The sequence below is a fragment of the Macaca fascicularis genome, chromosome 2 (genome assembly GCF_037993035.2).
Source record: "Macaca fascicularis isolate 582-1 chromosome 2, T2T-MFA8v1.1".
NCBI classification, from domain to species: Eukaryota; Metazoa; Chordata; class Mammalia; order Primates; family Cercopithecidae; genus Macaca; species Macaca fascicularis.
In genome coordinates, this window is record NC_088376.1 from 170,271,609 (window position 1) to 170,299,383 (window position 27,775).

Genomic DNA, 27,775 nt, shown 5'->3' on the forward strand with positions numbered 1-27,775 from the left:
TATTGGGAGTTCATGTCACTGGGAGGGCCACAATGTGCCTACCATGTGCTCATGGTAGGCACATTTGAGTAGCAACAAGAGTGACTATAGAGCTACTTCCTGGTTAGTAATTATTCCAGTTTTGTGTTCATTTCTTTCACTCTTTTAGAAGAGTTAGGTTAAAAAGGAAAAAAAATGTACAGAGAAATTTCATTTAAAGATGATGTCTCCAGCATTTGGAGAAAGGAGTATAATTGGACCATCTCTTGTGAGATGCCCACATGGACCCATCTCCTTGGTTGGGGAAGGAGGAATAGGGTGAGGCTTGGTTACCTCATACAAACTAATTGACTAAACAAAGCGTCTCATGAATGAGAAATCATTATTAATTGCTTATAAGTATAATTTTTAAGATGTTAACAGGTTTTTTCCTCTAATGATGGCATAACTTCTAATTTCTGTTTTACAATTATTTTTGTATAATTTTAGTTATGGTTAACTAATTGTCTTTACGTTGAGTAAGACTTTGTGAGGAAACACTGGCTTCCACTCTGAGTACATGAAATTGATTTCATTTATTCTTCTCTAAATATTTTCTAGCTTCAAACAGTTTATGTATGGATGAAAAACAGATTACACAGAACCACTCAAAAGTACTCGCAGAAGGTAATATGCTTCCTTACTAGTGGCCAGCACTGAGGGATGGAAAGTTGAACTTTCTTAGAAATATTAGCTAATGACCTGACTGGAAGCCAGCCTTATGACTACTTGAAGAACTTGGTGATCTGAGAACTGTGGTATGAGGCATCCTGAATGACCCAACCTCTAGTTGTTCTCCAAACAAGCCATGTTCTTGCTTGTCTCTGAACCTTTGCTAACGTGGAGTGGCGGAAGGAGCATGCCTTTCCATACCTCAGAGCATGGATTTAACTACCTTTCAGATCTATGTTAAAGTATTACTGCTTTCTTCATCTAGTTATGTACTTATTAATTGGCTATGAAATGCAAGGGCTAGAGTACAAAAATTTCTGCAGAAGGTAATATGTTTCCTTAGTAGTGGCCAGCACTGAGGTATGGAAAGTTGAACTTTGGTAGAATCACTAGCTGATGGCCTGGCGGGGGCCAGTCTTGTGACTACTTGAAGAACTGTTGATCTGAGTGCTGTGGTACGAGGGACCCTGAATGTCCCAGTCTCTAGTTCTCCAAACAAGCCATGTTTTTGCTTACCTCTGAACATTTGCTAAGGTGGAGTGGTGGAAGGAGCATGGATTTATTATTATTATTATTATTATTATTATTATTATTATTTTGAGACGGAATCTCGCTCTGTTGCCCAGGCTGGAGTGCAGTGGCACGATCTCGGCTCACTGCAAGCTCTGCCTCCCAGGTTCACGCCATTCTCCTGCCTCAGCCTCCCGAGTAGCTGGGACTACAGGTGCCCGCCACAACTCCTGGCTAATTTTTTGTATTTTTAGTAGAGACAGGGTTTCACCATTTTAGCTAGGATGGTCTCGATCTCCTGACCTCGTGATCCACCCGCCTCAGCTTCCCAAAGTGCTGGGATTACAGGCGTGAGCCACCGCGCCCGGCAGGAGCATGGATTTAATGACCTTTCAGGTCTGCGTTAAAGTCCTATTTCTTTCTGTATCTGGTTATGTGATCATTATCTGACTGTGAAATACAAGGGTTGAAGTACCACCTAAGAGACAGGTGACACCAAAACAGGAGAGGAGAGATATTAAATGTAGGGTGTAGCAAAAACAAGCTTCATCCGCATAAAGGTTTGCCCCTCTGCAACTGTTTCTGCTTATGCTAGTGACGAGATCTCTGACACTCACCTTTGTTACAGGTGAGTAGTGACAGATACTTTGGCAGAATAAGTACCTCTTAGTAAACCCTGATCAGTTGTGGAAACATTGTGTTGGCTTATGAGATGCATGAGAATCTATGTTGGAAGATGCTTGTAGGATGCAGGGCTTAATTTTTACTTTAAAAGATGGACAGAAAGGAGTCGACTTACACATTTACACCTGATAATTGGATTGAATATACAGAAATAAAATATATGAGCAAAGTTTACCACTGAACTCTCTGGGATTATATGTGTGACTAAACAGGAAGGAAGGAAAATATCCAAAGGTTATGACAAGGTCACGAATTTGCAATAAAACTTTTTCATGATAAATGTCCAAAGGAAAATAAAGCTTTTTAAAAATTATATGCCACACTACTTTTTAAACTAGAAATAATTTTTTTTTTTTTTTTTTTTTTTTTGAGACGGAGTCTCGCTCTATTGCCCAGGCTGGAGTGCAGTGGCCGGATCTCAGCTCACTGCAAGCTCCGCCTCCCGGGTTCACGCCATTCTCCTGCCTCAGCCTCCCGAGTAGCTGGGACTACAGGCGCCCGCCACCTCGCCCGGCTAGTTTTTTTTGTATTTTTTTTTTTTTTTTAGTAGAGACAGGGTTTCGCCGTTTTAGCCAGAATGATCTCGATCTCCTGACCTCGTGATCCGCCCGTCTCGGCCTCCCAAAGTGCTGGGATTACAGGTTTGAGCCACCGCGCCCGGCCTGAAATAAATATTTCTAAACATCTTATCAATAGGCATTTTTTTTTTTTACTTACATGGGATGGCTCAACTGGCAAAATTAAAGATTTTTTTTAAAGATCTATGGATCTCACTGACTCTGTAATTCTCTAAATAAAACATGTAATTATCTAAATAAAACATGTCCAGCTAGCTCCACCTGAATGCCATATTAGTTACCTTTAATGAAAAACCATAAACTTTCCACACTTATGTTTGTCTGAAATAACAACCTTAGAGACAGGTGTTTAACTTTGATGTTACTAATTTTTCTTGTGCTCACTAAAACGAAGGAGGAGACAATCACATCACTAGTTACTCCATTTTCTTTTCCAAGGCACATGATTTGTATGATAAATACAGTAGTCTCTACCACCTAAAGATTAGATTTAGAGCATTGCCTTTGTTGTTTAAATTACAATTCTGTTTTCTTCTCTGTTTCTAAATATTAAAACTCCTGAATTAATTTCAGAATACTTTATTATATTTCAGAATACAATGTTATGCATACTGTTTTTCTAATAATACATAATACTGGAGAAAGTTTGTTAATCTTTAGATTGGGTTCAATATATTATTCATATTTTGTGAATGTTATTTTCTTACATAAGTCTAATATTTCTGGAATAAGATCAGCAAATTTATGTTTTAATATGACTTCATGTAATATACTGTGCATAAACATAACACATGAAATTCCTTATCAAGGTTTTCTTTATCATTATCCTTTGTGTGTGTGTCCAGTTAACATTTCATGGCCTGTACAGATGGCTAGAAATGCTGTGCTTTGTTGCCCTCCTATTGCGTTCAGAAATTTGATCATAATAACATGGGAAATAATCCTGAGAAGCCAGCCTTCCTGCACAAAATCCTACAGGAAAGAAACAAATGAGACCAAGGAAACCAACTGTACTGATGAGAGAATAACCTGGGTCTCCACACCTGATCAGAATTCGGACCTTCAGATTTGCCCAGTGGCCATCACTCATGACGGGTATTACAGATGCATAATGACAACTCCCGAAGGGAATTTCCATCGTGGATATCACCTCCAAGTGCTAGGTAAGGAGCATCATATATTGTGGTATTTCACATCACCCGATTTGTGACTGAAACAAATATCTCTTTGAATTCCATACACTTTATGTGAAAACTGAAGCATTTTTTCCCCCTTTCCTCTCTGCAGTTACACCTGAAGTGACCCTGTTTCAAAGCAGGAATAGAACTGCAGCATGCAAGGCAGTTGCAGGGAAGCCAGCTGCGCAGATCTCCTGGATCCCAGCGGGGGATTGTGCCCCTACTGAGCATGAGTACTGGGGCAATGGCACAGTGACTGTTAAGAGTACATGCCACTGGGAAGGCCACAATGTGTCTACCGTGACCTGCCATGTCTCCCATTTGACTGGCAACAAGAGTCTATACATAAAGTTGAATTCAGGTAAGCGCCTGTCTCTTGTAGAAGAGTAAACTTGATGCTCAACTTTTTCTTCCATAGAAAATAATGAATAACCAAACAGTAGATAAGAAAATTTGAGCTCCTAGCTTGAAAATATTCTCCAAAACTGAGAAAGGCATTACAACGCTAGAATCTATCTTTTAGTGGAACAGTCATAAAAATACATTTTGTTAACTTAGTGATCTACAGGCTCTTACTTTGAGATTAATTCTTGATATGAAATATCACGAGTTTTAAATAGTTTTAACAATCCTTGTTCAGTAGATAGCCCAGAATGACAGTTATTTTCTTCCTGATTTTATTTCTTGTATAGTTATTACTTTGTTACCCTGAGTAAGAGACAAATAATTCTTCCTGTCTCATCATCGAAAGCAATCTATTAATTAATTCATCAAATACTTATTGAATGCTGTTTATAAGTTTGAAGCTGGTGATTCAAAGATGAAAAGATAAGGTCCACATCTTTATACTGTTTTGGGCAGGATAATCTGGTGTTTAGGAGCAAAGCCTTTCACTTCATATGGTTTTTGTTCACCAGCTATATGAACTTGAACAGTATTTAACATCTGTATCTCATGGTTTCTTTATCTGTTAAATGAAGACAATGGGATCCACCTAATAGGATTATTGGGTTAATTAAATAAAATTATATATATGTAAATATGCTGTACATATAATTGTATTAATGTATCTACTACATAATTGACACTCAGCAAATTTTAGCCACTAGATTTCCTTATATTAATAAATGTTGGCTATTATATGTATTGTATTAATAAAAATTAGCTATTGTGATAATTATTACAACTAATATTAAATATCATCATATTAATTATTCTTCATAATATCTTTCATGTTTATTTTCTGTTTTGCATCAGCTTTACTGACATATAATTTATATACCATACATTTCACCCATTTAAAGCATGCAATTCAATGCTTTTGTGACCACTGCTACAATCAATTTTAGAATGTATTTATCACCCCCAAAAGGAAACCATGTATTCGTTAGCTGTGTTTTCCATGATCAATCTTCCATCAAGTCTAGGTTCTTACTTCATATGTCTTATCTAGAGATCAGTGCATTTATTTTCAGTATTACTTGATCTTCTCTTCTGTATACCAACATTCAACCCAAATTCTAAGCCTTTTTTCCCCTTTATCTCCTTAGGAGCTTTGCTTCATTCTCCTCTCTCTTTTGTTTAGTTTTTTGTTCCTTAAATTATTTTTCTAAAGCTGCTCATAAAACATGCCTATTTTTCTTCCGTATCCAAAAGCTTGGTGTTATGACTTCCTCAAACATTTAACTCTTGGCTTCCACTTGTATCCAAGAATATTTTTAAAAGAGGACCCTACAATCATTGTCTCTTCTTCGTCACCTCACATCTATTCCTTAACTCATTTGTGTCTCCCCGCGCAGAAAATGCTCTGACAAAAAGCATCTCCCAAGTGCCAAATAAAATATAAATGTTTCATTCTTTGTTCACTTAATTAGCTTCTTCATAATATTTATTATAACTATTACTTTTAAATGTCTCATAATATATAATTTCATATATTTACTAATTTTAAATATTTTATTAGATTTTTAATAATATATTTTGTGATTCTGTACCCCATGCATGTGGGCCTCTTTGGGCTCTTCAAAAGTGTTAAGTGCTTTTATTTCTCTGTTCCCTTTTACATGCAATTTCTTTTAATTTTAATTTTTAATTTTTTTATTTTTGAGACAGAATCTCACTCTGTCACCCAGGCTGGAGTGCAGTGGTGCGAACTCGGCTCACTGCAAGCTCCGCCTTCTGGGTTCATGCCATTCTCCTGCCTCAGCCTCCCTAGTAGCTGGGACTATAGGCACCCACCACCATGCCTGGCTAATTTTTTTGTATTTTTTGGTAGAGAGGGGGTTTCACTGTGTTAGCCAGGATGGCCTCGATCTCCTGATCTCGTGATCCGCCCCCCTTTGCCTCCCAAAGTCCTGGAATTGGCAGGCAAGAGCCACTGTGCCTGGCCTTGAATGCAATTTCTACTTCTCTGTAAGGCACTTCTTTCCCTATACTCTCTTCTTCCATTACATTTGATCAATTCCTGTTGAAGTGTTAAGACTTAGTTTGACATTGACCCTCTGGGATGATTTTCTCTGGCCTTGAAGTTCGGTTAGCTGTTCCTCCTCTGTGCTCACAGAACGCTTCATACATGCCTCTGTCAGAGCACCTCCACAGCCCTGTAATTGACTGCTCGGCACTGTTTTCATTCACAATGCTTCTGACACCAAATGTGTGTGTTTTTTTCCCCACACCAACTAATTCTCCAACTCTTTAGACACCATCTAAGTGTCCTACAATTCAATTCAGATACTAACTACCTGGACTTAGCACAGACCCCACAAGTTAAAGGCTTACTCTCATAAGACCTCCCTCACTTCAGACACCAGTCACAAGTCCCAGATTGCCACCTGAACTAATCAACTGGCTATAATTTCAGAGAGTTCCCATGATTCCCTTGTCAGGTTTAATAATTTGCTAGAATGACTCACAGAACCCATGTCAACCTGAAATAATCAAAAGGATCAGAATCCAGTTTAAAAGAGTTTATTTAAGCAGAAGTCTGAGAACAGCCATTCGGGTAACACAGACTCCAAAGGAATGGGGTCAGTGCTTCAAACTTCAAACTTCAAACTTCAAACTTAAGGTCTTGTTTATAGAGGCAGAAAAGAAATTCAGTAGGATTATACCTTTTTTACATACAAGGCTGGTTTATGAGTTATAATGATTTAATTAATTAAAGTTACAGTTTGTTTTCTTTTCTGTACAGTTTGTTTTCATTTCCTTTCCAATTTTAAGAGTATAGTTAACATTTCATGTTAGGCAATGTGAGAGTTATTGTGTGAGAGAAGAAAGAAGGAAGTTAATCAATAATGAAGATCACAGTTTAGAGGGAAGGGGTCTTCCCCTGCACCCTTTAGTCATTTACAGCAGTTTACAAAACAGTGTAGGCAAGGAAAAAGGCTAATGTACAATCAGGGAAATTAAAGTTATGGCTGCCTAGGTCGTAGCTGCTTGTTTACGTAACTCAGGTCCCATAATCACATTCCGTTAAGGCTCAAAATATTTTAAAGTTCCAACAGCTTAGATTTTTAAATTACACACTCAGGAATGCACTTTATTTACTATTACTAATTTCTTATAAAGTGGCCAACTCAGGAACAGACAAAAAAATAAATAAATAAAGAGATGCGTAGGGCAGGGTATGGAGGAAGGAGCTTCCGTGATGTCTCTGGGAGTGCCAGCCTCCCAGCCCCTCGGTGTGTTCACCAGCTCAGAAAATCTCCCAACCCAGAAGCTCTCCAGACTCTGTCATGTAGAGTTTTTGTGGAGGCTCTATGACATAGGTATGATGGATTAAATTATTGGGCATTGCTTATTAGCTCAATTTCTAGCCCCTCTCCCCTCCCAGAAGGTCAGCGGAAGGGGACAGTGGTGGTATGGGGCTGAAAGTTTCAACCTTCTAACCATGCCTTGGCCTTTCTAATTATCAGCCCCATCCTGAAGCTGTCTTCAGGCTCCCAGCCACCACTCATCTCATTAGCGTACAAAAGATGGATCACTGTGGAACTTCCAGGAAGTTGAGGAAAAATCCTTGGAAGTGTGCCGGGAACTGGGGGACAAAGACCACATACATACATATTTCTTATGATATTACAGCCACTTACTTCTGTGACTCTCAGCACAGCATAAGGTCCTTGAGAGTTGGAACCACTTTTTTAATTTTTGTATTCCTAAAGTCTAGCACAGTAGCTGACACATACAAGTCACTGAAGAATTAGGTTCAAATCATTGCAGATTCATCTCTACATATTCCATTCTACGCTCCAAATATGACTTAGGTGAACTCATCTTTAAAACTTTTCTCAAATTGTTTCTTTATCTTGAAAAGTCCTTCTTTTAACCTATTCAATCCTGCAGACCAGCAAGACCCAGTTCAAGTCCTGCTTCTCCCTGACCTCCGTGTTAGAGTTGATTAAACATTCTTATTCCTTAGATGATTTATAATCTGTAATGTTCATCCAGCACTGTTTTCTCAATTGTACATTTAAACTAAAAAGTATCGGAGACAGGTCTCAATTAATTTAGAAGGTCATTTTGCCAAGGTTTAGGACAATTTGCACAGATAAAAACAAAACAAAACAAAACAAAATAAAAAAAACACCACAGAGTCTGAGAAACAGTCAGTGATCTATGCCTTTCTCCAAAGATGACTTTGAGGGCTTCAATATTTAAAGGGCAAAAGTGCACAGAAGGGGAAAGAGGAAGGGTATGGTAATTCATAAGCTGCAAGAGAAAAGGAGCAGGTAGGGGAATAGTCAATTATGATAAGGTGAACATAGAGTAGCTACCTGTGGAGAAATTTACGTTTTATATGTAGCTATGTGCTTAGGAATAAAAGGAAAGGCAGTTGCTTGCATGACTCGGCTTTCAGCTTAATTTTTCCCATTTGGCGTAGTGAATTGGGGTCTTGAGCTTTTATTTTTATTTTACATAAGTTGTCTTTTGATTTGTATGAGTCTGACTTCTCCAGTTGGATTATGAGATATTTTGAGAACTGTAACCATACTGTTTTCTTATTTCCTCACAATGCCTAGGATTGTCTGACATTTTTCTAGTTTAGTCTTTGAGCAGGTTATTTAATGGGATAGAATAACATCTTAGAGCCAGGAGTCAGACTTGTATTTAGAGTTCACACATTCTTTAGGTGGCCAATTTCTTCTTTTTTACTTTCCTTTTTTTTTTTTTTTTTTTTTTTTTTTTTTTTTTTTTTTTTTTTTTTTTTTTTTTTTTGAGACAGAGTCTCACTCTGTCACCCAGGCTGGAGTGCAGTGGTGCGATCTCAGCTCACTGCAACCTATGCCTCCCGGGTTCAAGCGATTCTCCTGCCTCAGCCTCCCGAGTAGCTGAGATTATAGGCCCATGCCACCACACCCAGCTAATTTTTGTATTTTAGTAGAGACATGGTTTCACCATGTTGGTCAGGCTGGTTTTTAATTCCTGACCTCAGGTGATCCACCCACCTTGGCCTCCCAACAGGTGTGAGCCACCGCACCCTGCCTAGGTGGTCAATTTCATAGGATAAGAGACTTCAGAATTATGCTTCTGGCTGGGCATGGTGGCTCACGCCAGTAATCCCAGCACTTTGGGAGGCTGAGGTGGGTGGATCACCTGAGGTCAGGAGTTCGAGACCAGCCTGGCCAACATGATGAAACCCCGTGTCTACTGAAAATACAAAAATTAGCCAGGCGTGGTGGTGCATGCCTGTAATCCCAGCTACTCTGGAGGCTGAGGTAGGAGAATCGCTTGAACCCAGGAGGCACAGTTTGCAGTGAACCAAGATCCCCAATTAGTTTGATTTGTCTTTTCAATAATTCCTAGGGGCATTTCACAGATAAATAAAATGAAAGTAGGAAGACACAAAACACCTTGCTAAAGAGGTTACATCAACTTAGTAAGAAAATCATTTCAATGTGTGGAAAGTGTTATCAGATCAAACCCCAAATATCAAGAGTAATTTTCTTTCAAAGGCTAGTATTTGCATGGGAAGTTGGAATATACTGGGGAAAGCTTGACATATTGCTTTTCTTATAAAATTGGAAAGTATTAGCAATGCATAGTGTGCATTTATTTGTTCAGAAAATATTTGTCAGAAACCTACGAGGTACAAAACACAAACATGGTTCCTAAACTCTGTCATGGAAGAATGATATATTAGTAACATTTGAGTTGTAAGTTAGAAGGTTTCATGATTATGACAGTCTGTGAACTCTTTAGAATATTTTAAAATGTTCTTTAAAATGTTTGACTCTAATTTGTAATTAGAAGAATCCTTGAAATGATTTTTTTTACCCCTGTCTATATTTACAGGTCTCAGAACCTCAGGATCTCCAGCGTTGGACTTACTGATCATTCTTTATGTGAAACTCTCTCTTTTTGTGGTCATTCTGGTCACCACAGGATTTGTTTTCTTCCAGAGGATAAATTATGTCAGGTAGAAACTGAAGACTGAAAAGCATAAGACACAGTAGAAAAAGAAAAAAAAAATCATTGTAACATTTTGAGTTTACAGTGTACTGGGAAAAGCTTGACACTTTTGTGGTTATGTTGTATTCTCCCTCCAGCTCCTTCTTTAATGTGAAGGCATCATTCACAACTGAGAGCCCAGGCAGCTGTGCCTGCAGCACTGGGCAAGAACTTCATTGTGAAAGTGCTTCATTGTGGTTTTAGTCTAGGAGAGAAGTGGCCTAGCCCACATCTTGGGAATTTGGTGGGGGAAGGTTTCTGGGACTTCTCAAGTGTTTACTTTCAAATTTCTCTGTAAAGGGTTTGTGTTCCTTCCTGCTTAATGAAATATTTTATGGGTTTTTTCCCTAAAGAATGAAAATCGAAAGAGCTGGATGTCAATTTATATTTGATGAGACATCGCAAAAAAAAAAAAAAAAAAAAAGCAGCCATTTGCAACAAGCCTTCGGGTTCAAAGTCTAGCTTAACTTCTTTTGTGACTCGATGTGATAGTTACTAATATGGTTTGGTGCTGTGTCCTCACCCAAATTTCATCTCAAATTGTAATCCCCATGTGTTAAGGGAGGGACTTGGTGTAGGTGATTGGATCATGGGGGTGGTTTGCCTCATGATGTTCTTGTGATAGTGAGGGAGTTCTCCCAAGAGCTGATGGTTTTGTAAGTGGCAATTTCCCCTGCTCACTCTCCAGTCTGCTGCTATGTAAGACATGCCTTGCTTCCCCTTCACCTTCTGCCATGACTGTAAGTTTCTTGAGGCCTCCTAAGCTGTGTGGAACTGAGAGTCAGTTAAAACTCTTTTCTTCATAAATTACCTGGTCTTGGGGAATTCTTTATAGCAATGTGAAGATGGACTAATACAATTACCAAGACCTGTTTCAGACTCAGCATACAGTGTAAGTACACATGCAAAAGCTTCGTGCCTGCCATCATAAATACCTAGGATACTTTATCTACTTTTGCATTTTCCTTAGTAAATTTCTATTTGCAAATGTGACACAACTGCTTTTCAAGATAAAGAAGAAGATGGCTCAGCAAAAGGCAAATAATGATGCTGGGCAGTTTTTCTACACCCTTTGGGTTCTTTGAATGCTGCTTTCCTCACAGCTTCTTGGCTCCTCTGCATACCCGAGTTGCTAATCAATGCTGCAATGGTAGGAGCCACTGCAAACACTGTCTGTGAGTCAGCTAGTAGCTGACCTTCCATCCATTACTTGCTTGCTAGCAATTAGTGGGGCAGCAGCATTGCATGTTTGGACTGATCATTGAGCAAATGGCTGAGTCATTTTTAGCAGTATTTGCATTTTAGCAGAAATTGTAAGTTGATCTCAACTAAGGAAATATCAGTGTCATTGAAGATGACACTGAAGGTCCCCTTACATTTTAGAGCTCTAATGTCTCAGTTCCCTTTCTTGTTTACACTCTAGGTTGTAGTATTTGGATGGATTAATGATGGTAAGAGTAAGACATTGGTGAAATCCTTATATCTTCTAGGGCCACTGTAAACTAAGATCCTATATTCACTTGATACAGATGGTAATCCTGTAGTAAAAAGTGATTTTTTATTTAAAAGAAGACATTTCTTATTTAAAGTAGCAGGTTGATATGGTTTGGCTGTGTCCCCACCAAAATCTCAACTTGAATTGTATCTCCCAGAATTCTCACGTGTTGTGGGAGGGAACCAGACGGAGGTAATTGAATCATGGGGGTCGGTTCCTGTGCTATTCTCGTGATAGTGAGTAAGTCTCACAAGGTCTGATGGGTTTATCAGGGGTTTCTGCTTTTCCTTCTTCCTCATTTTATCTTGCTGCCACTATGTAAGAAGTGCCTTTCACCTACCCCCATGATTCTGAGGCCTCCCCAGCCATGTGGAACTGTAAGTCCAATTAAACCTCTTTTTGTTCCAAGTTTTGGGTATGTCTTTATCAACAGCATGAAAACAAACTGGTGATCTGGTCTGTTACTTTTATTTTTAGCAAAGCCCTAAGGGAAAAAATGAATGCATAAATTGGATGCTATTGTATGCATATGGTTATTTAATTGCTGAAACAAACAGGCCCTACATCTCAGTGTATTCACACCACAAAAATGTAATTCTTGCTCACATCACACTCTAGTGCAGTTGGTGGGGCTGAGGCAGGGCAGGAAAGAGAAGCGTTGCTTTAAGCTATCATTTTATCCTATGGCTCTGCCCTTCTTGGAATATTACCTAGTTCAGCTGGTGAATAGGAACCAGGGAGAGAGAATGGAGGATGTTATGTGGGAGGTGTTTATGGGCCAGGCCTGGAGCAGTAATCACTTCTGCTCACATTCCATTGGTTAGTCCTTACTAGCATAGCTCTATTAACATCCACAGAGTCTGGAAAATGTAGTCTAGCTGACTTGGAAGAAAAGGAATCAGGTTCACTGCAACATCTAGCCCAGTCTCTGCCCATAATAAAGAATAGAACAAATACTAAGATTAACACTTACCCTTTTTGTAATTGAACATGAGTAAAAAATAACTAAATTAGGAAATTATATATATACATATATATAATATGATGTAAACTCTTGTGTGCCTTTCTTTTTTATTGTAATTCCCTTATGTTTAAGACAGGGCATAGAATGGGAAGCAGTCCATTAATACAATTTTATAACAGACTAAAAAAATACTGTGGCAGGGATTGCTTGTTACCTGGTTGTATTAGTCTGTTCTCATGCTGCTAATAAAGTCATATCCAAGACTGGGTAATTTATAAAGGAAAATGTTTAATTGACTCACAGTTCCACATGGCTGGAGAGGTCTCATAATCATGGTGGAAGGCAAGGAGGAGTAAAGCTACGTCTTACATGGCGACAGGCAAAGAGACAGTATGTACAAGGGAATTCCCATTTATAAAACCATCAGATCTCATGACACTTATTCACCACCATGAGAACAGCATGGGAAAAACCTGCTCCCATGATTCAGTTACCTCTCACCAGGTCCCTCCCATAACACATGGGAATTATGGGAGCTACAGTTGGAATTTATTTCCATTGATTATGGAATTGATTATGGGCGCTACAATATGGAATTGATTTCCATAACACATGGGAATTATGGGAGCTACAATTCAAGATGAGATTTGGGTGGGGACACAGCCAAGCCGTATCACTGGTCCAATGCCCATCCTCCCCTTTCTCCTTGTGGCAGATGAGTATATCCATGACTCTGAATCTTCAGCTCTCCCTCTATCCAAGTAATTTTTCAGTTGACTTTAGAGTTCTTTCCATACAGGGAGTACATATTTATCCACCCTATGCAGTTTGCTTTGGCCAATAAAATGAGGTGGAAGTGTTGGTGTACCTGTTTAGAGCACAGGTCTCAAGAACTTCTGTTCTACTTGTTACTCCATGAGAACATGCTTGGCCCAGTCAGATGGAGGATGAGAACCATGTAGAGCAGAGCTGTGTCCCCTCAGTCCCATCCCTAACTCTCTGTTGAGGCCAACCTAGAAGATGCAATAGTCAGCCATTCCCTAAATATATGAGGAAGCTCAGTCAAGATGAGAAGAGCTGACCTCCACTTGATCCCAGGCATGTAAGCAATTGTTGCCACAGAGGTTTTATGGTTGTTAGTTATACAGCATTCTTGGTGTCTTAGGTAATTGACACATTGATTAATAGCATAACTCCAATTTAATTTATTGTTGGAATGTACTTAGCTAAAAGGCATTTCTCAGTTTCCTATGCTGAGTATGCCCACTTGCATAAGTTCTGGAAAATGAGATGTAAATACAAATCTTGTGTGATATTTTCAGAAAATCTCTTTAAAGAGGAAGGAAGGGTCTTCTTTTGCTTCTCCTCCTTGTCTCCTAGACTGCAACATTGGTAAGATGAGTGATGGTCCAGCAGTCAACTTGGGCCATGGATGATGTTGAGGATAGAAGCCACTCAGTAGGATAGAAGAAAAGAAAGATGGAAGAAGGATCCTGGGCTTGATGACCATGAAGTTTCCCTATAAACCCTCAACCACCTATTCATTGACTTCTTTTGTGTGAGAGTGAATAAAATTTTGTTCATGCCAGTGTTATTTTAGGTTTTATTCTACACGTAGCTAAACTTAATCCTAATTGATACAAATACCTAGTTTGTTAATCTGAAGGTTTGTGTCAATCTTGCTACAAATTATTTTCTACTCGTATCCATTTTCATGTCCAATTTTTGTTCTTCCCCTAGTGACAATGAAACAGATATTCCTACTCATGTCCAGTTGTTATGGTCTATTTTCATTCTGCCCATAGAGGTAATGAAAAGAGGTAACTTCAGAAGATAGGAATCATAGGTATGAGTATTATCTCTATGACAGTTCAAGAAAAATTGTTGGTTATATAAATGCAAGGGATGCTCTGGGCTTGTGCTTGAGAACTTGGAGATATGTAAAAATGATCTAATAGCCAATCCCTAGATGTGTGAGAACATGTCTACATTATGGGATTCAGAAGGAAGATAAAGATACTGTTATGGGCTTTTAGAGAGAATGTGAGTAGGAGAAACAGGAGAACTGAAATCTATGAAATTTTCTTTGTATTAAATTTGTATTAATTCTTTTTTCCACTGGATGAACTTTACTGTTTCTAGAAGAGATTTATGGGAATTCATTTTATTTCTTTATCCCATTCTCACTGCCATGGTTAGATTGAAACAGTAAAAAGCTACAGCTACTACCCCCATCCTCCCACTCCTATATAAAGATAAAAAAAAACTCCACATTTTTTTTCTGAACACTCATACGTGTTCATATAGGGCTGATCTTTGAACAAGATGGGGGTTAACATGCTTGCTAACCCTCCATGCAGTAGAAAACTTGCATATAACTTTTGACTCTCCCAAAACGTAACTACTAATAGCCTACTGTTGACCAGCAGCCTTACTGATAACATAAACAGTGATTAACACATATTTTGTATGTTATATGTATAATAAAGAAAGCTAGAGAAAAGAAAATATTAAGAAAATTGTAAGGAAGAGAAAATATATGTACTATTCATTAAGCGGAAGTAAATCATCATAAAGGTCTTCATCCTTGTTGTCTTCACATTGAGTAGACTGAAGAGGAGGAGGAAGTAAAGAAGTTGGTTTTGCTGTCTCGGGGCCACAGAAGTGAAAGAAATACACATATAAGTAGATTTGTGCATTTTCAACTTGCTGTTCAAGGGTCAATGATATACATGCCCAACAAATTAACTGTGGTCCTAAATACGGGGAGACTGGGAGCAACTTTTAGCAGAACACAACTGAGAGCCACTAGATGGTGCTTCAACTTAAGTCTCTTAACATTTTGAAGCAAGCTAAGATCTACTAACCTTAAGCAATGTAATCCTGCATTTAAAAAATTTTTTTTCCATACTTCTTCTCCATTTACAAATTCTTTAGGCCTTCTTGGGTGGTTTTGGAACAATTACAGAAGGAAGACAAAGGAAGGATGATAAAATGGTTTAACTTGAAATTAAGGGGAAAAAATCGTTTTGGTTCCTAAACTTGAATTGTACTACCCTTTTCATTTAATGTTAGTAAAAACATTTTGTTTACCGTACAAGATAAAGAGATATTAATAGATTCACCTCAGGGAATGGGGAAATGTGAGTTTATCTTAGTGGTTAAACCAAGATTAGTACTTGTTTCTTAAACTGGAAAGTTGAGATCACTCAACCATAAAATGCAAATAACTGCTTGCTCATGTTAATGGCAGCAGATGGTTAGAGCTACAAATAAAATTAACTGGCCTTCTTCACTTCCTAGATCCTCCTCCATATCTCCTCCCCCATCATCTTTTAGAGGCATGTATGGTATTCTAAAGTTAAAAGGAAGCTACAGATAAATGAGGTCAACTTCCTCATTTTGAAAAAGAGGAAACTGAGACTCTCAGAGTTAAGTGACCATGGATTGTTACTAAGAAGCCAGCTGGCCTACTTGGCTTGCTGCTGAGAGGAAGGCAGCCACCCTAAGACCACAGTCAGACATGGCACAACTAGGGGAAGAGGGCTGACTATCTCTTTCTTGGTCCCCATCTTACTAATTAGGACTGAGAGCGCTTCACATGCTTTCCCTCCTGTCTGATTGGCCAAGACCACATGACAATTCTTTAGCCAATCCTGGCCAAAGGGACTGAGATTGTGTTTACGTTGATTAGTCCTTTCATGTAGATGGGACTAAGATCAACATCTTTCACCAGATACACATCTAGTGGGAGAGGAGCGAGTGGCACTTGAATAAAACTGGGGCTTTGTTAAGAAGGAGAAATGAAGAATACGTGTGAAGCCTTGATGAGGGGGATGATAATAGTCAAATTTAATTTTAGAAGGCACAGAAGAACATTGCAGGTGGATGCGGGCAGGGAAGAAAGGCATGCTGGGAAAAGAGGACAGCATGGATGAAGGCAAAGAGGTGTAACAGGGTGTGTCTCTTTCAGGGCAATGGGGAAATTGTCCATATCGTCTCCTCACACAAACTCTACATTTCATAAAGTCATCCAAGGACAGAAGACTGCTATTAAGAATGCCAAGAGAGTTTTGCAGGACAAGCAAATCTTGATCAATTTATAATGTTTTCTGAACAGAATGTCCAAATATTCTGACTGATTCACCCAACACTGATTTTAAGATTAAATAAGGAGCCAAGAACATTGGTTTATACAAAGTAGAGAACCAAAGAGAGGCTGGGGAGAGGCAGTGAGTTTGACAGACGATGTCTCTACTCTCAGAAGGGTGGGACTTGGTTTCTGAACTAGGTAAAGCTGACAGAGTAGAGACATTTCTCCTTATTCTGGTTTTTCTTGATAAAATACAAAAATTATTCTAGCTCTTAACCCAGCTGAAGAGAGGGTTTGGGGGATAATCTTTATATGTTTATAAATGTCCATGTGAAAAGTGTCATAGAAACACAAAGTCTTGTTATCCATCCTACCTGTCTCCAAATGCTCCTCATGTGCACATTGGTGCATCAACAAAATGTGAGTGTGTTCTTCCCTAGAATGTCTCTTCTCCCTAAGACATGGGGGCCAACACACAGATACAACATATTTAGCTGTGACTTCTTCAGTCTGAAGTTCCCACATATTGAGAAGAGAGCTCTTTAGAGTATAGTAGTCACCAAGGAGGAAAGAAATAGGCATCTCTGCACAGGAGAAGGAGGAGAATTTGTAAATATGACATGAGGGTGACAAAAAACATTCACAGGCTCACATTCAGAAAAAATAAAGTTAACAAGATACACTAAAACAGGAGGAATCGTGAAGTTCAACCAAATACTATGACTTTTAAGGGAAAAGAATATGAATATCTTTCCAAATCACTGTCATGATTTGCCTGTTCCTAAGCATGCCATCCTCCTGGGAAACAGGTTGTATGTGATTATGAGACTAATCATTTACTCCTGTTTCTTAACATAATAAAAACACCTGACTACATCAAAACTTTTCGGTTTCTCAAAACTTAATGTTATCTTCCTGAAAACAGACAGCAAGAGACCTGCTGAGGAGGGCAGTCTGTGGCTAAGATGAGAGTTTCCTATACTTCTGAAGGACATTTTATCTACCATGCTGCTTCCCGGGGTGCTGTGGGGCCACAGAACCTGGAGAAAGAAGCAGGTCTCCTCTGTCGTGGGCACTGTGTGGTCAGGTCATGCTGTTGGGAAGATTAATCTCAGATGTTACTGCCGAGCCTTGGCATGGACATAAATACTTCTGCGGACCTGACTGAAGCTGTGTAGGAGACAGGAGCCAGATGAGGTCTTTTTTGTGTGTGTCTCACTACAGAGCTTACAGTTTATTTGCAATTCCTGCACTCCCAACTTTAAGGCTTTTTGCCTGAGGACACAATCTGCGACATAACACCTACAAAAAACTCTCCCACAAACTTTCCCATATTCCATGTAATGGAAAATTGCAACACAATTTACAAGACATTGAAAACCAAGGAGCGGCCCAAGATGTCAGCTCCAAGAAGCTACAGTAAATGTCTTGGGACCAGAAAGAATGATTAAACAACTGGCATTCCAGCCAGAAGCATCTGTCTTTTGTCACTCTCCCCAAAGCAACATAAAAATGTACAGAGGAAGGCTGCTATTTCAGCAGGGGCAAAGGAGGTCAGCTGTTTGTAACATTTTCCACCATTCTCTCACAACTAAAACCCAAATCCCATTACTTTCCAGCTGCCTATCAGGAGAGAGTGTTTGCTGATGCGGCCCAAGGATGCCTAATCGCTATCCCCAGTAACCCATGGCAGCCCTTGCATCCTGGAGGATGATTAAATGGCAGATCCTAGGGAGGAGTTGGATGTGAAACTTTAGCCCTATGCCAAACTGGGCTTAGGTTTTTACATTTTTTTTTTGTTTTGCCTTTTTTCAGATTTCTATCCAAAACATGCTTTCCTTGGCAGCCTCCCCAGAGGACTGTGAAGTCATAGTGCATAAATTATCCAACTCTTACCTCTGCAGGATGGTAAAACAGATTTAAGAAGACTTGCAAATTGCAGCTGTTCTTGGGCAAGGGCTCTGGCCAGGTAGAAACCAGCAGATCCACCGGCAGTGCACATGCATACACACAGGCTGTGTGACAATCCATCTTCAACTGTCATCGAACACTAGAGCGAAGCTATCTGTGTTCACCCAATCACTCCAGATTTGTGCTTAACTTCTCACAGTTAGTTGTTCTTTTCTTTAATGACTGCTTTTCAAAAAGACTAGGAAGTGTGGAATTTATCAATATTTCTTATTAATGGGTAAAAGTTTAAGTAGTTGCATCCTACCTTTTCAATCTGTTCTCTACCACACTCCTTTTATTCCTAATGACACGTCCACTGTCCAGCTTTCTTAGACATTTCTCTCTATCCCTTCCTTACTGGATTTTCTGCCTTGGCTTGCGCTGTTTCTCCTAAGATGAAGGTCTTTACTCTCACCCCTGTCTTATGAAAGGCTGTTTTCTCTTCAAAGCTACTGCATCTGTGAAAACTTTCTAGGTGCCTGGTTCTGACTGAGGCATTGCTCTAACATAGCGATTCTTTTTATGGTATTTTCTGGATGATCAAGGCCCTTGGCTTTACAGGTGTTTGTTTTCATGTGTCTCCACCACTAAGTTGTGAGACGCATGAGGGCAGACACCACATCTCATTTACTTTGATGTCTTTCAAACTGCCTAGCACAATGTCTTATATATAGGGAATACTTAACAAACATACCCTGAATTTGAATTTAAAAACTCAGCGACTGAGAAATACATGACCACTAAAGGGATACATGGATACATTCAGTGACATGAATAAATAAAGTTCTATATCACAAAGAATTAGATAAAATATTTGTAACATGTGTAAGACAATGGATGCCAACAAATCCAAAGAAAAAGACAGAAAATCCCATAAAAACATGGGCAAAGGAAATAAAATGTCATTTTACAAGATAGGAAAAATAAATGTTTAATAAACATATGAAATGATATTCAAACTAAAGAGTAATAAGAGAAGTGCCAATTAAAAATATCTGCAATATCATTTTTTCATATATCACATTGATAAAATTAATAATGTTGATAGTATTAACTATTAAGAGAGGTGTAGGAAACATGCAGTTTCTGATGGGAGTGCAAGTTAACGTACCCATTTCAGAGAGCAGTTTACAAATATGACCTAGTAATTCCACTTTTCGGTGTCTACTCAAAGTACTACTGTTTGTGTGCACAAGGAGGTAAATATTACAACATGACTTGTAATAGACAAAAAAATGGGAAATAAACCTCACTATCCTTTTTTAGGGAAATGTAATGCTATGCAACAGCTAAAAGCAATGAGTTTGCCTCAGCAGAGTGGCCTTCTCTAACTGAAATACCACTCCTGCCTATCTCCTTTTACCCACTTTCTTTGTCTTCATAGCACCTATCACTTCATGTTATTATATTAGTTATGCACATGCTTATTTGGCTATTATCTTTCTCCCTCTCTAAAATGTAAGACTGATGAGAATAGAGATGTAGCCCGTTTCTCCAGTGCCATATAGGGAGCCCCCAGCAGATATTGCCTGAGGTACTATAGGGACTCAATAAATTGTTATTGAATGAATAATGTTGAACTATGTATAACAACATAGAAAACTCACCAAGGCATATTGATAAGAAGAAAAATAAATTTACAGAATACTTCATATAGGATGATATAATTCATGTAGAATAAGTACAAAATGATTTCTTTTTGTAATATTATTCTAACAGTTTCACCGTCTCCTTGTTCTCTCCTGTTTCTAACGTGGTTACTCTAGATGCATTACCTCAGCAGAAAGATGTAAGTGGACAAAAGGTAGAAATATCACCTATGTGTCTCTTCCTACCTCTGCTTTTTAAAAGCATCCAAGTTTTAGGGGAACAGAGGGAATTCTGAGTCTTCTCTCCCCTCCTACCCCCGAGCCTAAAAAGCAAAACAAAACAAAAATTCCTTGAACTGAGAGGAGTAGGACAAACGGAGCAAGCAATGGGACTGTGGATTCCTTTGAGAGAAGCTCTCTCTCCCAGGCAGTACCCAGAAAGTGAGAGACCCCAAAGGGAGTTTTAGCAGAAAAGAACCTGGATGGCATTGCGGGAATTCTCTTGCTATAATAGCACTGCAAATAGAAGACTGATTCTTACTCTTCCGACCTTAATGTGGCAAAGGCAGTCTCCAGTTCTAAAGAGCTGAAAAGATGGGAACGAGAGTTTTCTTCTGAAATGCCTGTGGCGCAGATGATTTGGAGGACCAGACACTTTTCTAACCATTACCAAATTTAGATGCAACCATGATGGAAGGGAGAATAGAAGGGATTGATGGACTGGGAGTAATTTTTTCATGAAGCTAGCTTCATAATACATAATACATCCTCTAAATATTAATAGTTTCTCTTACAAATCAGAGTTGAGGCTAGGCTTTTACACCTGTATGTGTATAGCTTAATATGTACATGGAAAACTGTCTGGAAGGTTGCAAGCATTGACAGTGGGTGGTGGTGAAGAGGGGCTTGCTCTGTAATGTTTGAATTTTGTACCAAGAATGTATTCATGTATTCTGTGTTATTAAGAATAAGTATTGCCAAAAAATAAAAAGTAAAACAATCCAACATACTTTCTTGCCAAAAGGTAGAGCAAGAGTTGTAGGGGTTGCTAAGGTCATGGAGAGGGACTGAGGTTAGAGCTGACAGGCTACTAAGAGTAGATCCAAATGAGGCTGGGATGCAGCTGGCCAAATACTGTTTGCAAAAAGTTGTGATTCTGCACTTTTGTTTCTTTTTCCTGTAGTATTTTTCTGGCCTGCCTACAGATCTGTTTGGGAGCCTAAATATCAAGATTTATGAGAAGTTGTAACTCAAAAATTAATCAAAGGCATATGAGGAGAAAGATGAAACATTAAATTCAAGTTCTGCCATGGCTATTCCTTCTTAATTATTTGGGAAAACAATATAAAAATCTGATATTTATGACCATCTCAGACTTTTATAGCTGGTTTCAATTCCAAGCATGTTAAATTGTGTGCAAGTTAAATTTTATTTTCTAAGTGTCATTGCTCTAGCTAGTATTCACTTAAAATTAATTTTGTTTTTCATAGTTTGATGCCTTCTGTTTCTTGAAGTTCATAAAAGATTTGAAATTGTTTTTAGTAAGTTAATACAAATTTAAATATAAAGCTACTGAAGGAAAAGAACTTAGACTTTGTAAAACATTTCATTTTTAAATCACCAATGCGTGAGGATCTCAGACTCCAGGGGTACTGATGCTTATCTCTAATGGTTTCTATTAGAGACGGTGCCTTTTAACCTTTTTGTTCCATATTGTGACTCAGCTTCTTCCTGTCAATTAACTTGTGCTTTTGAAGACAGATTCAATTGGCCAGAATGAGGTCATCCTCTCTCTTAGGTAGTTACTGTTGACAACAGTCGTTTGATGTGTTTGATTCTTCTCTTGTGACTTCAATTGCACCTATCATGATGTAGTATGCACACAGAAGATGCTGATTTAAGCACAAAACACATGCAGTAAGGAATATAAAGTAGTTCGTGGAATCTCCGTGGTTGTAGCTTAGTCTACTGTCACTGTGGCCACTGGGCATTGGACACTGCTCCACCTCTCGTTGTCTACCTGTTTGCATCACTAGCTCTTGCTTGATTCAAGATCCTAGGTTGGCAAGTGCACATCTTGCCTCTTCTAGGTCCAGGATGAAAGAAAACGCTCAGCCTCTCACCAAGACCCAGAAGGTAGAGAATTCATAAACAGTGAAGGGGAGTTCAAAGGCCAAGAGGGTCTTAAAAACTCAGTATTTTCTATCACAAAGATTAAAGTGGAATCTTTTTGCACCTACTGACCCTGAGAGGCTTATAAACCACTGGCTCGCTTAATATTGGGTTTTAAATTTCTACCTAAATGTATTAGTTTTCTATTGCTATATAACAAATTAACTAAAAATTTAGCAGCTTAAAATAAAAGTAAGCATTATGTCACACCATTTCTATGGATCAGGAATTCAGTGACAGCTTAGCTGTATGGTTCTGGCTCGAGAGCTCTCATGACATGGCAGTCAAAATGTCAGGCGGGCTGCAGTCATCTGAAAACTCGATTTGGGCTTCAGGATTCACTTCAAAGATGGCTTATTCACATGCTGACAGTTGATGCCTAGGGTTGGCAGGAGACTTCTGTTCCTCGCAACATAGACCTCTCCATAGGGCTGTTTGAATGCTCTCATGGGGCTCTCATAATGTGGAAGCTGTCAGTGATCCAAGAGAGAGGAAAGTAGAAGCTGCAGTGTTTTTTTTTTAACTGACATTTCAACCAGGCGCAGTGGCTTATGCCTATAATCCCAGCACTTTGGGAGGCCGAGCCAGGAGGACTGCTTGAGCCCAAGAGTTTGAGACCAGCCTGGGCAATATAGTGAGACCTCAACTCTATAAAAATAAAAATAAAAAAAATTATCAGGCCATGATGGTGCATACCTATAGGCCTGGCTACTCAGGAGGCTGAGGTGGGAAGATTGCTGGAGCCCAGGAGGCAGAGGTTGCAGAGGGCCGAGATTGTGCCACTGCACTCCAGCCTGGGTGACAAAGTGAGACTCTATCTAAAAAAAAAAAAAAAAGACATTTCTATTTCTGTACAGTATTCTACTGGTAACACAAGTCATTCCTAATCAGTGTAGAAAAGAATTACACTGGGGTATGAACACCAGGAGGAGAGGATCACTGGAAGCTGGCAGACTTAAGCCAAAGCAAAATAGAAAATTTGTGAATTATCTGGTTCATTTCACAAAGGTAGTGGATTCAAATGGATCCACTACCCATGTGACTCTGGGATATACAGACACAAAGGAGGTTATCATAATCCTTGATTTGACTTGATTTGAATCCCAAAAGCTTTGTTGAATCCATTAAATTATAATGATTAAACAAAACCCAGAAATTCAAATGTGTCACAAAAAGAGTCAAGAATTTTTTTCAACTAAAGCCAATTTGGAATTTCTTTATTGAAAGATACTTCCTGATCCTCTTCCAAAAATTGTCAGAATAAAATGAGAAATTAGAAAATTAAGGAGAAGTGCTCTTTTTGAGCATCATTTGGCTGTTTGGAAAGTTTTTAAAGTATTTTAAAGTATTAGATTCTTTTCATCTAGAACTGTATTTCATCATGCAGTTTCAGACAGTGATGCTTAAAAGATAAAGATTGTTTTGCAAGCTTTAGGACAAGTCTTAGTCTTTTTCTTGTTTGACTCTCATGAGTTTACCTCAGTTTCTTCTCATTCTGCTGCTGCTCTCACAAGATCAACTGAGAAATGAGGAGAATTCTGACAGGGTTCTCCTTCTTGGCTCTAAGTAAAATTATTTGTATGTATGTCTGTCTTAGTCTGTTTGGGCTGCTATAACTGCTATAAGAGAATACCATAAACTGTGTGGCTACAAACAACAGAAACTTATTTCTCACAGTTTTGGGGGCTGGGAAGCTCAAGCGCAAGAATCCAGCAGGTTCAGTGTCTGAGGGCGTGCTTCCTGGTTCATGAGAAGCCATCTTCTTGCTGTATCCTCTCCAGGAGAAGGGGCAATGGGGCTCGAAAGAGACTCTGCTCTCACAACCTAGTCACCTCCCAAAGGCCCTACCTCCTAATACTGTCACAATGAAGGTTAGGATTTCTACACATGAATTTTAGGGGGACACAAATAGCCTACAGCATGTGTCTCTTTGGGTTTAAATAAATAACATCACATTTAAGATGAAAAGAAGAAAAGAAAGAAAATATATCCCAATGACTAAATTCTTCGGGGCAGAGACAATGGTTTACCATCTGACATGACAGGCATTCTAGTCCAGGAGAAGCTGGGGAATTTGCTGAGTTCAATGGTATGTCCATCATTTCAGCACTGCAAATGGGCTACAAACTAATGGTGGAGGCAAGACATAGTAGAAGGTCCTGTGAAATCTGATAGTTACAGAGTTATAAGGAGATCCCTTTGAACCAAAAGGAACATTTAGCTGGAACCTGTGTCAGCTGTATGCTGGAGCCAGCTCTTGATAGGTTAAAAGATTTATTATTAAATATTCAGGATATTTATAAGCTGATCATTAAACCATTGGTAGCCGGAAGTAGGACATAGTAAGAATACTTACACCACACTGCAAATCAGGGTTCCCTTTTCACCCATCTCAATAAAGAGGCAACTAATCGACATATCACAAGACCTGTAGGACGTATATGATGGGGATGTCTTAGAAGATGGTCCTATGATCTACGGTTTACAACAACCTAGTGGTGGGAGTAGTGGTGGGGGAAGCCGAATGTCACTATAGACAAAGCTGACTCGGCCAACTGAAGGCTATGCTCATAGGACAGAGAAAATTGGTCCAGGGAGAAATTCAGGGATTAAAGCCAAGAACGCTTTTTTAAAAAGTAGGAAAGATGACTACATACTGGAATTGCATGGTATATAGCCTAAAAGAGCAATTTGGGATTTAAAAAGGAGAATGGAGCCAATACTTATAGAGGCATCTGCTTCATATACCTTAATCATTTCATCAATCTGCCGAGGCAGGTAGGTGTTAATGTTTTCATCTATTTTACAGTCAAGAACATTGAAGCTCCAATTATTAAGTGGTGGAGTCAGGATCATAACTCAGGATTGTTCCACAACATCATTACCTCTTAGATCTTATTTTTCTAGAAAGTGGAAAAGGGGAAGAAAGAACAAGAGGAAGAAAGAGGAAGAGAGGGAAGAAAAGAAAGAAGAAAGAAGAAGGAGAAGGAGGAGGAGGAGGAGGAGGAGGAGGAGGAGAAGAAGAAGAAGAAGAAGAAGAAGAAGAAGAAGAAGAAGAAGAAGAAGAAGAAGAAGAAGGAGAAGGAGAAGGAGAAGGAGAAGGAGAAGGAGAAGGAGAAGGAGAAGGAGAAGGAGAAGGAGAAGGAGAAGGAGAAGGAGAAGGAGAAGGATTAGTAATAGTAGTGGAATTGTTCTAGGACCAGGAATCTCCAGAAGGATCAGGAAAGTGTCTGCAAAATTAGTGAAGAAAGACATAAAGTTCACTGGAGGAATATCTGAGAAGGAAACTTCTTCACCCAAAGAGGAAGACAGAGTGACCTAAGAAATGGGTCTTGTAACTAAGTTTCTGCTGCAGAGTCAGGAAAGTGTGTGCACAGATAGGAGAACTGCGGTCTCTGAGGGAACAAAGGAACATTTTTATAAATTAGGCCAAAGCTATCATGTATAGTTGAGAGGTCCATACAGCTATTCTACATTCCTGCTGAAGGGCCTGAAGAAAATTGGTAGGGATTTTTCACTGGCTTGAGACTGACTGAAGAGAATGTGTGCTCCCCTTCAACTTCACCTTACTCCTATTACCTTTTTTGGGACCTCCAGTTCTTCAAGCTGGTACTCTTTGAGCATGAAGAAGGGGCACTGAGGAATGAGATTATGTACTCCTGGAGGGCAGGAAGTTGGCCTTCTTATCTGGTATGTTTCTTAATAGCATGGCATATTGGATGAACAAAAATTACTTTTAAAATAAATATGTTGAACAGACAACTAAAGTCTCTTCTAAAAATAAAATTGGCTTCAAGTTCTATAGTTCTACCTCTGTGGTCTCATTGCACAAACATATGTTTTAGATCTTAGGCTATTCAAGACATGTGTCCTGACTTATTATTTATAACCAAGAGAAATGAAAAATGCAACCCAAAAGCTTAAAGACTTTGCCTGAGGACTGTAAATAGAGCACATGCAAGCTGTTAGATGGCCAAGTTGAGGACCCAGAAATAAGCACCAATTATTCAATCAGGCGATGTGGTTCATGACCCCACAGGGGACTCTTTCCTTCCTGCTGTGTAACTCAGAGGATCTGAGACTGTGGGCCCAGACTTTGTTAGAACTTGTTTTAACAAACTGTTGTTTGCCTCTTTTTTTAAATTCTGGCTGAAAATCCAGAGGATGTTGAAGCATGAGCAGCTTCCTATCTCTCTCTTTCCAGGAGTTGTTACAACTCTTTTGAAGTTTGTGATGAAGGTTAAACTGTTCTTTTCCTTTGCCCAGGCAAAGAAAAGTACTGTCAGGTGAAATGAGATCGCTGTTGAAATTCAGTATTCACATGTTTCCTAGCTCAGAATGCTGAAAACCAAGGTACGAAAGATTCCAATGAAAGGAAGAGCTTGAATCACCTTCTGTTCCAGATGGGGCCTCACAATAGTTACAACTGCTTGTTCTGGACACATTTGCCCATCCTTGCTTACAGAGGCAGCACCGTCCATGAAATGTTTGAGATATCCAGGAGGTGGGCAGTAGATGAACAGAATATATTCATTATTACAACTGAGAATGCTTTTATTCTCCCTGTCTCTCCCCCAGAGTTGGTATAAACATATAAAAGACTCCTGAGTTTGAACTCGTACGTGCCCAGTCTCAACTTTAACCATTTATTTCCCTTTATTTCGTAATTTAAAAACTGAAAAAAACTGAAGATCTGACAATGGTTCTAGATTTTTCCTCTTTCAGGACAGTGATAGGGAAAAAAAACCCACTATAATTTGTTTATGAAATACTGCCATTATAGAAACCTAACCGACCAAAAAACCAAAGCTCTGTGTTCTAGTACTAGGTTTTAAGTACTTAGCTTTCCCACACCTTAATTTACTCATCTGTAGAAGGAGGAGTTTAGATTAGATAATTCTTACCTAAGTTACTTCCCCTCTAAGATCCTATGTTTCTGTGGCATTTGGGTGTAACTGCAGAACTTTAGAAGAAAAGTCTGGACCCAAAGGTATGGGTTTTAGATCTGACTTTGTACATTTTGTGGTTTTATTTCATCATTTCTAAGAAATGGAGAATAGTATCTATCATTTGGTGACAAGTGTAATGTGAGATTAGATATTTTCTTGTGTAAGTAATTTGCAAGTAAAATGGTCTATACAAATGGAAAAAAGTTCCCTTCCCCCAAATATTAAAGATATTAAAAAGCTAGATTAATTAAGCAAATGTGGCATCTATGCAGGAAAATGCAAATAGATTCAAAGAATGAAGTCCAGAGAAGACTTATGTATATATTGACAGGTAGTTTATTGAAGAAAAATACACATAAGCAATACACTCGTGAAAAGGTAATAATATTTCTACTAATCTAATAAATACAAATAAAAGCCACAATAAGATAACATTTTCTTCTCATTAAGCAAAAACGGAATATTTGCTATCAAAT

The 27,775-nt window shown here is 38.8% G+C and overlaps 1 protein-coding gene and 1 long non-coding RNA gene across 2 annotated transcripts; one reads left to right on the forward strand and one right to left on the reverse strand.

Annotated features, from left to right (window-relative positions):
* The first annotated feature begins 548 nt into the window (after window positions 1–548).
* Window positions 549–14,570, forward strand: CD200R1L (CD200 receptor 1 like). The gene is made up of 4 exons (XM_065539193.1): window positions 549–645; window positions 3,308–3,625; window positions 3,750–4,001; window positions 9,932–14,570. The coding sequence occupies exons 1-4, from the start codon at window positions 597–599 to the stop codon at window positions 10,057–10,059; spliced, it is 747 nt and encodes a 248-aa protein (XP_065395265.1). The 5' UTR covers window positions 549–596; the 3' UTR covers window positions 10,060–14,570.
* Window positions 9,607–27,425, reverse strand: LOC123571773 (uncharacterized). The gene is made up of 3 exons (XR_006695989.2): window positions 27,255–27,425; window positions 15,092–15,156; window positions 9,607–10,069 (listed from the first exon to the last, which is right to left on the reverse strand). It is a non-coding gene; the product is annotated as an uncharacterized lncRNA (long non-coding RNA).
* Between the last annotated feature and the right edge of the window lie 350 nt (window positions 27,426–27,775).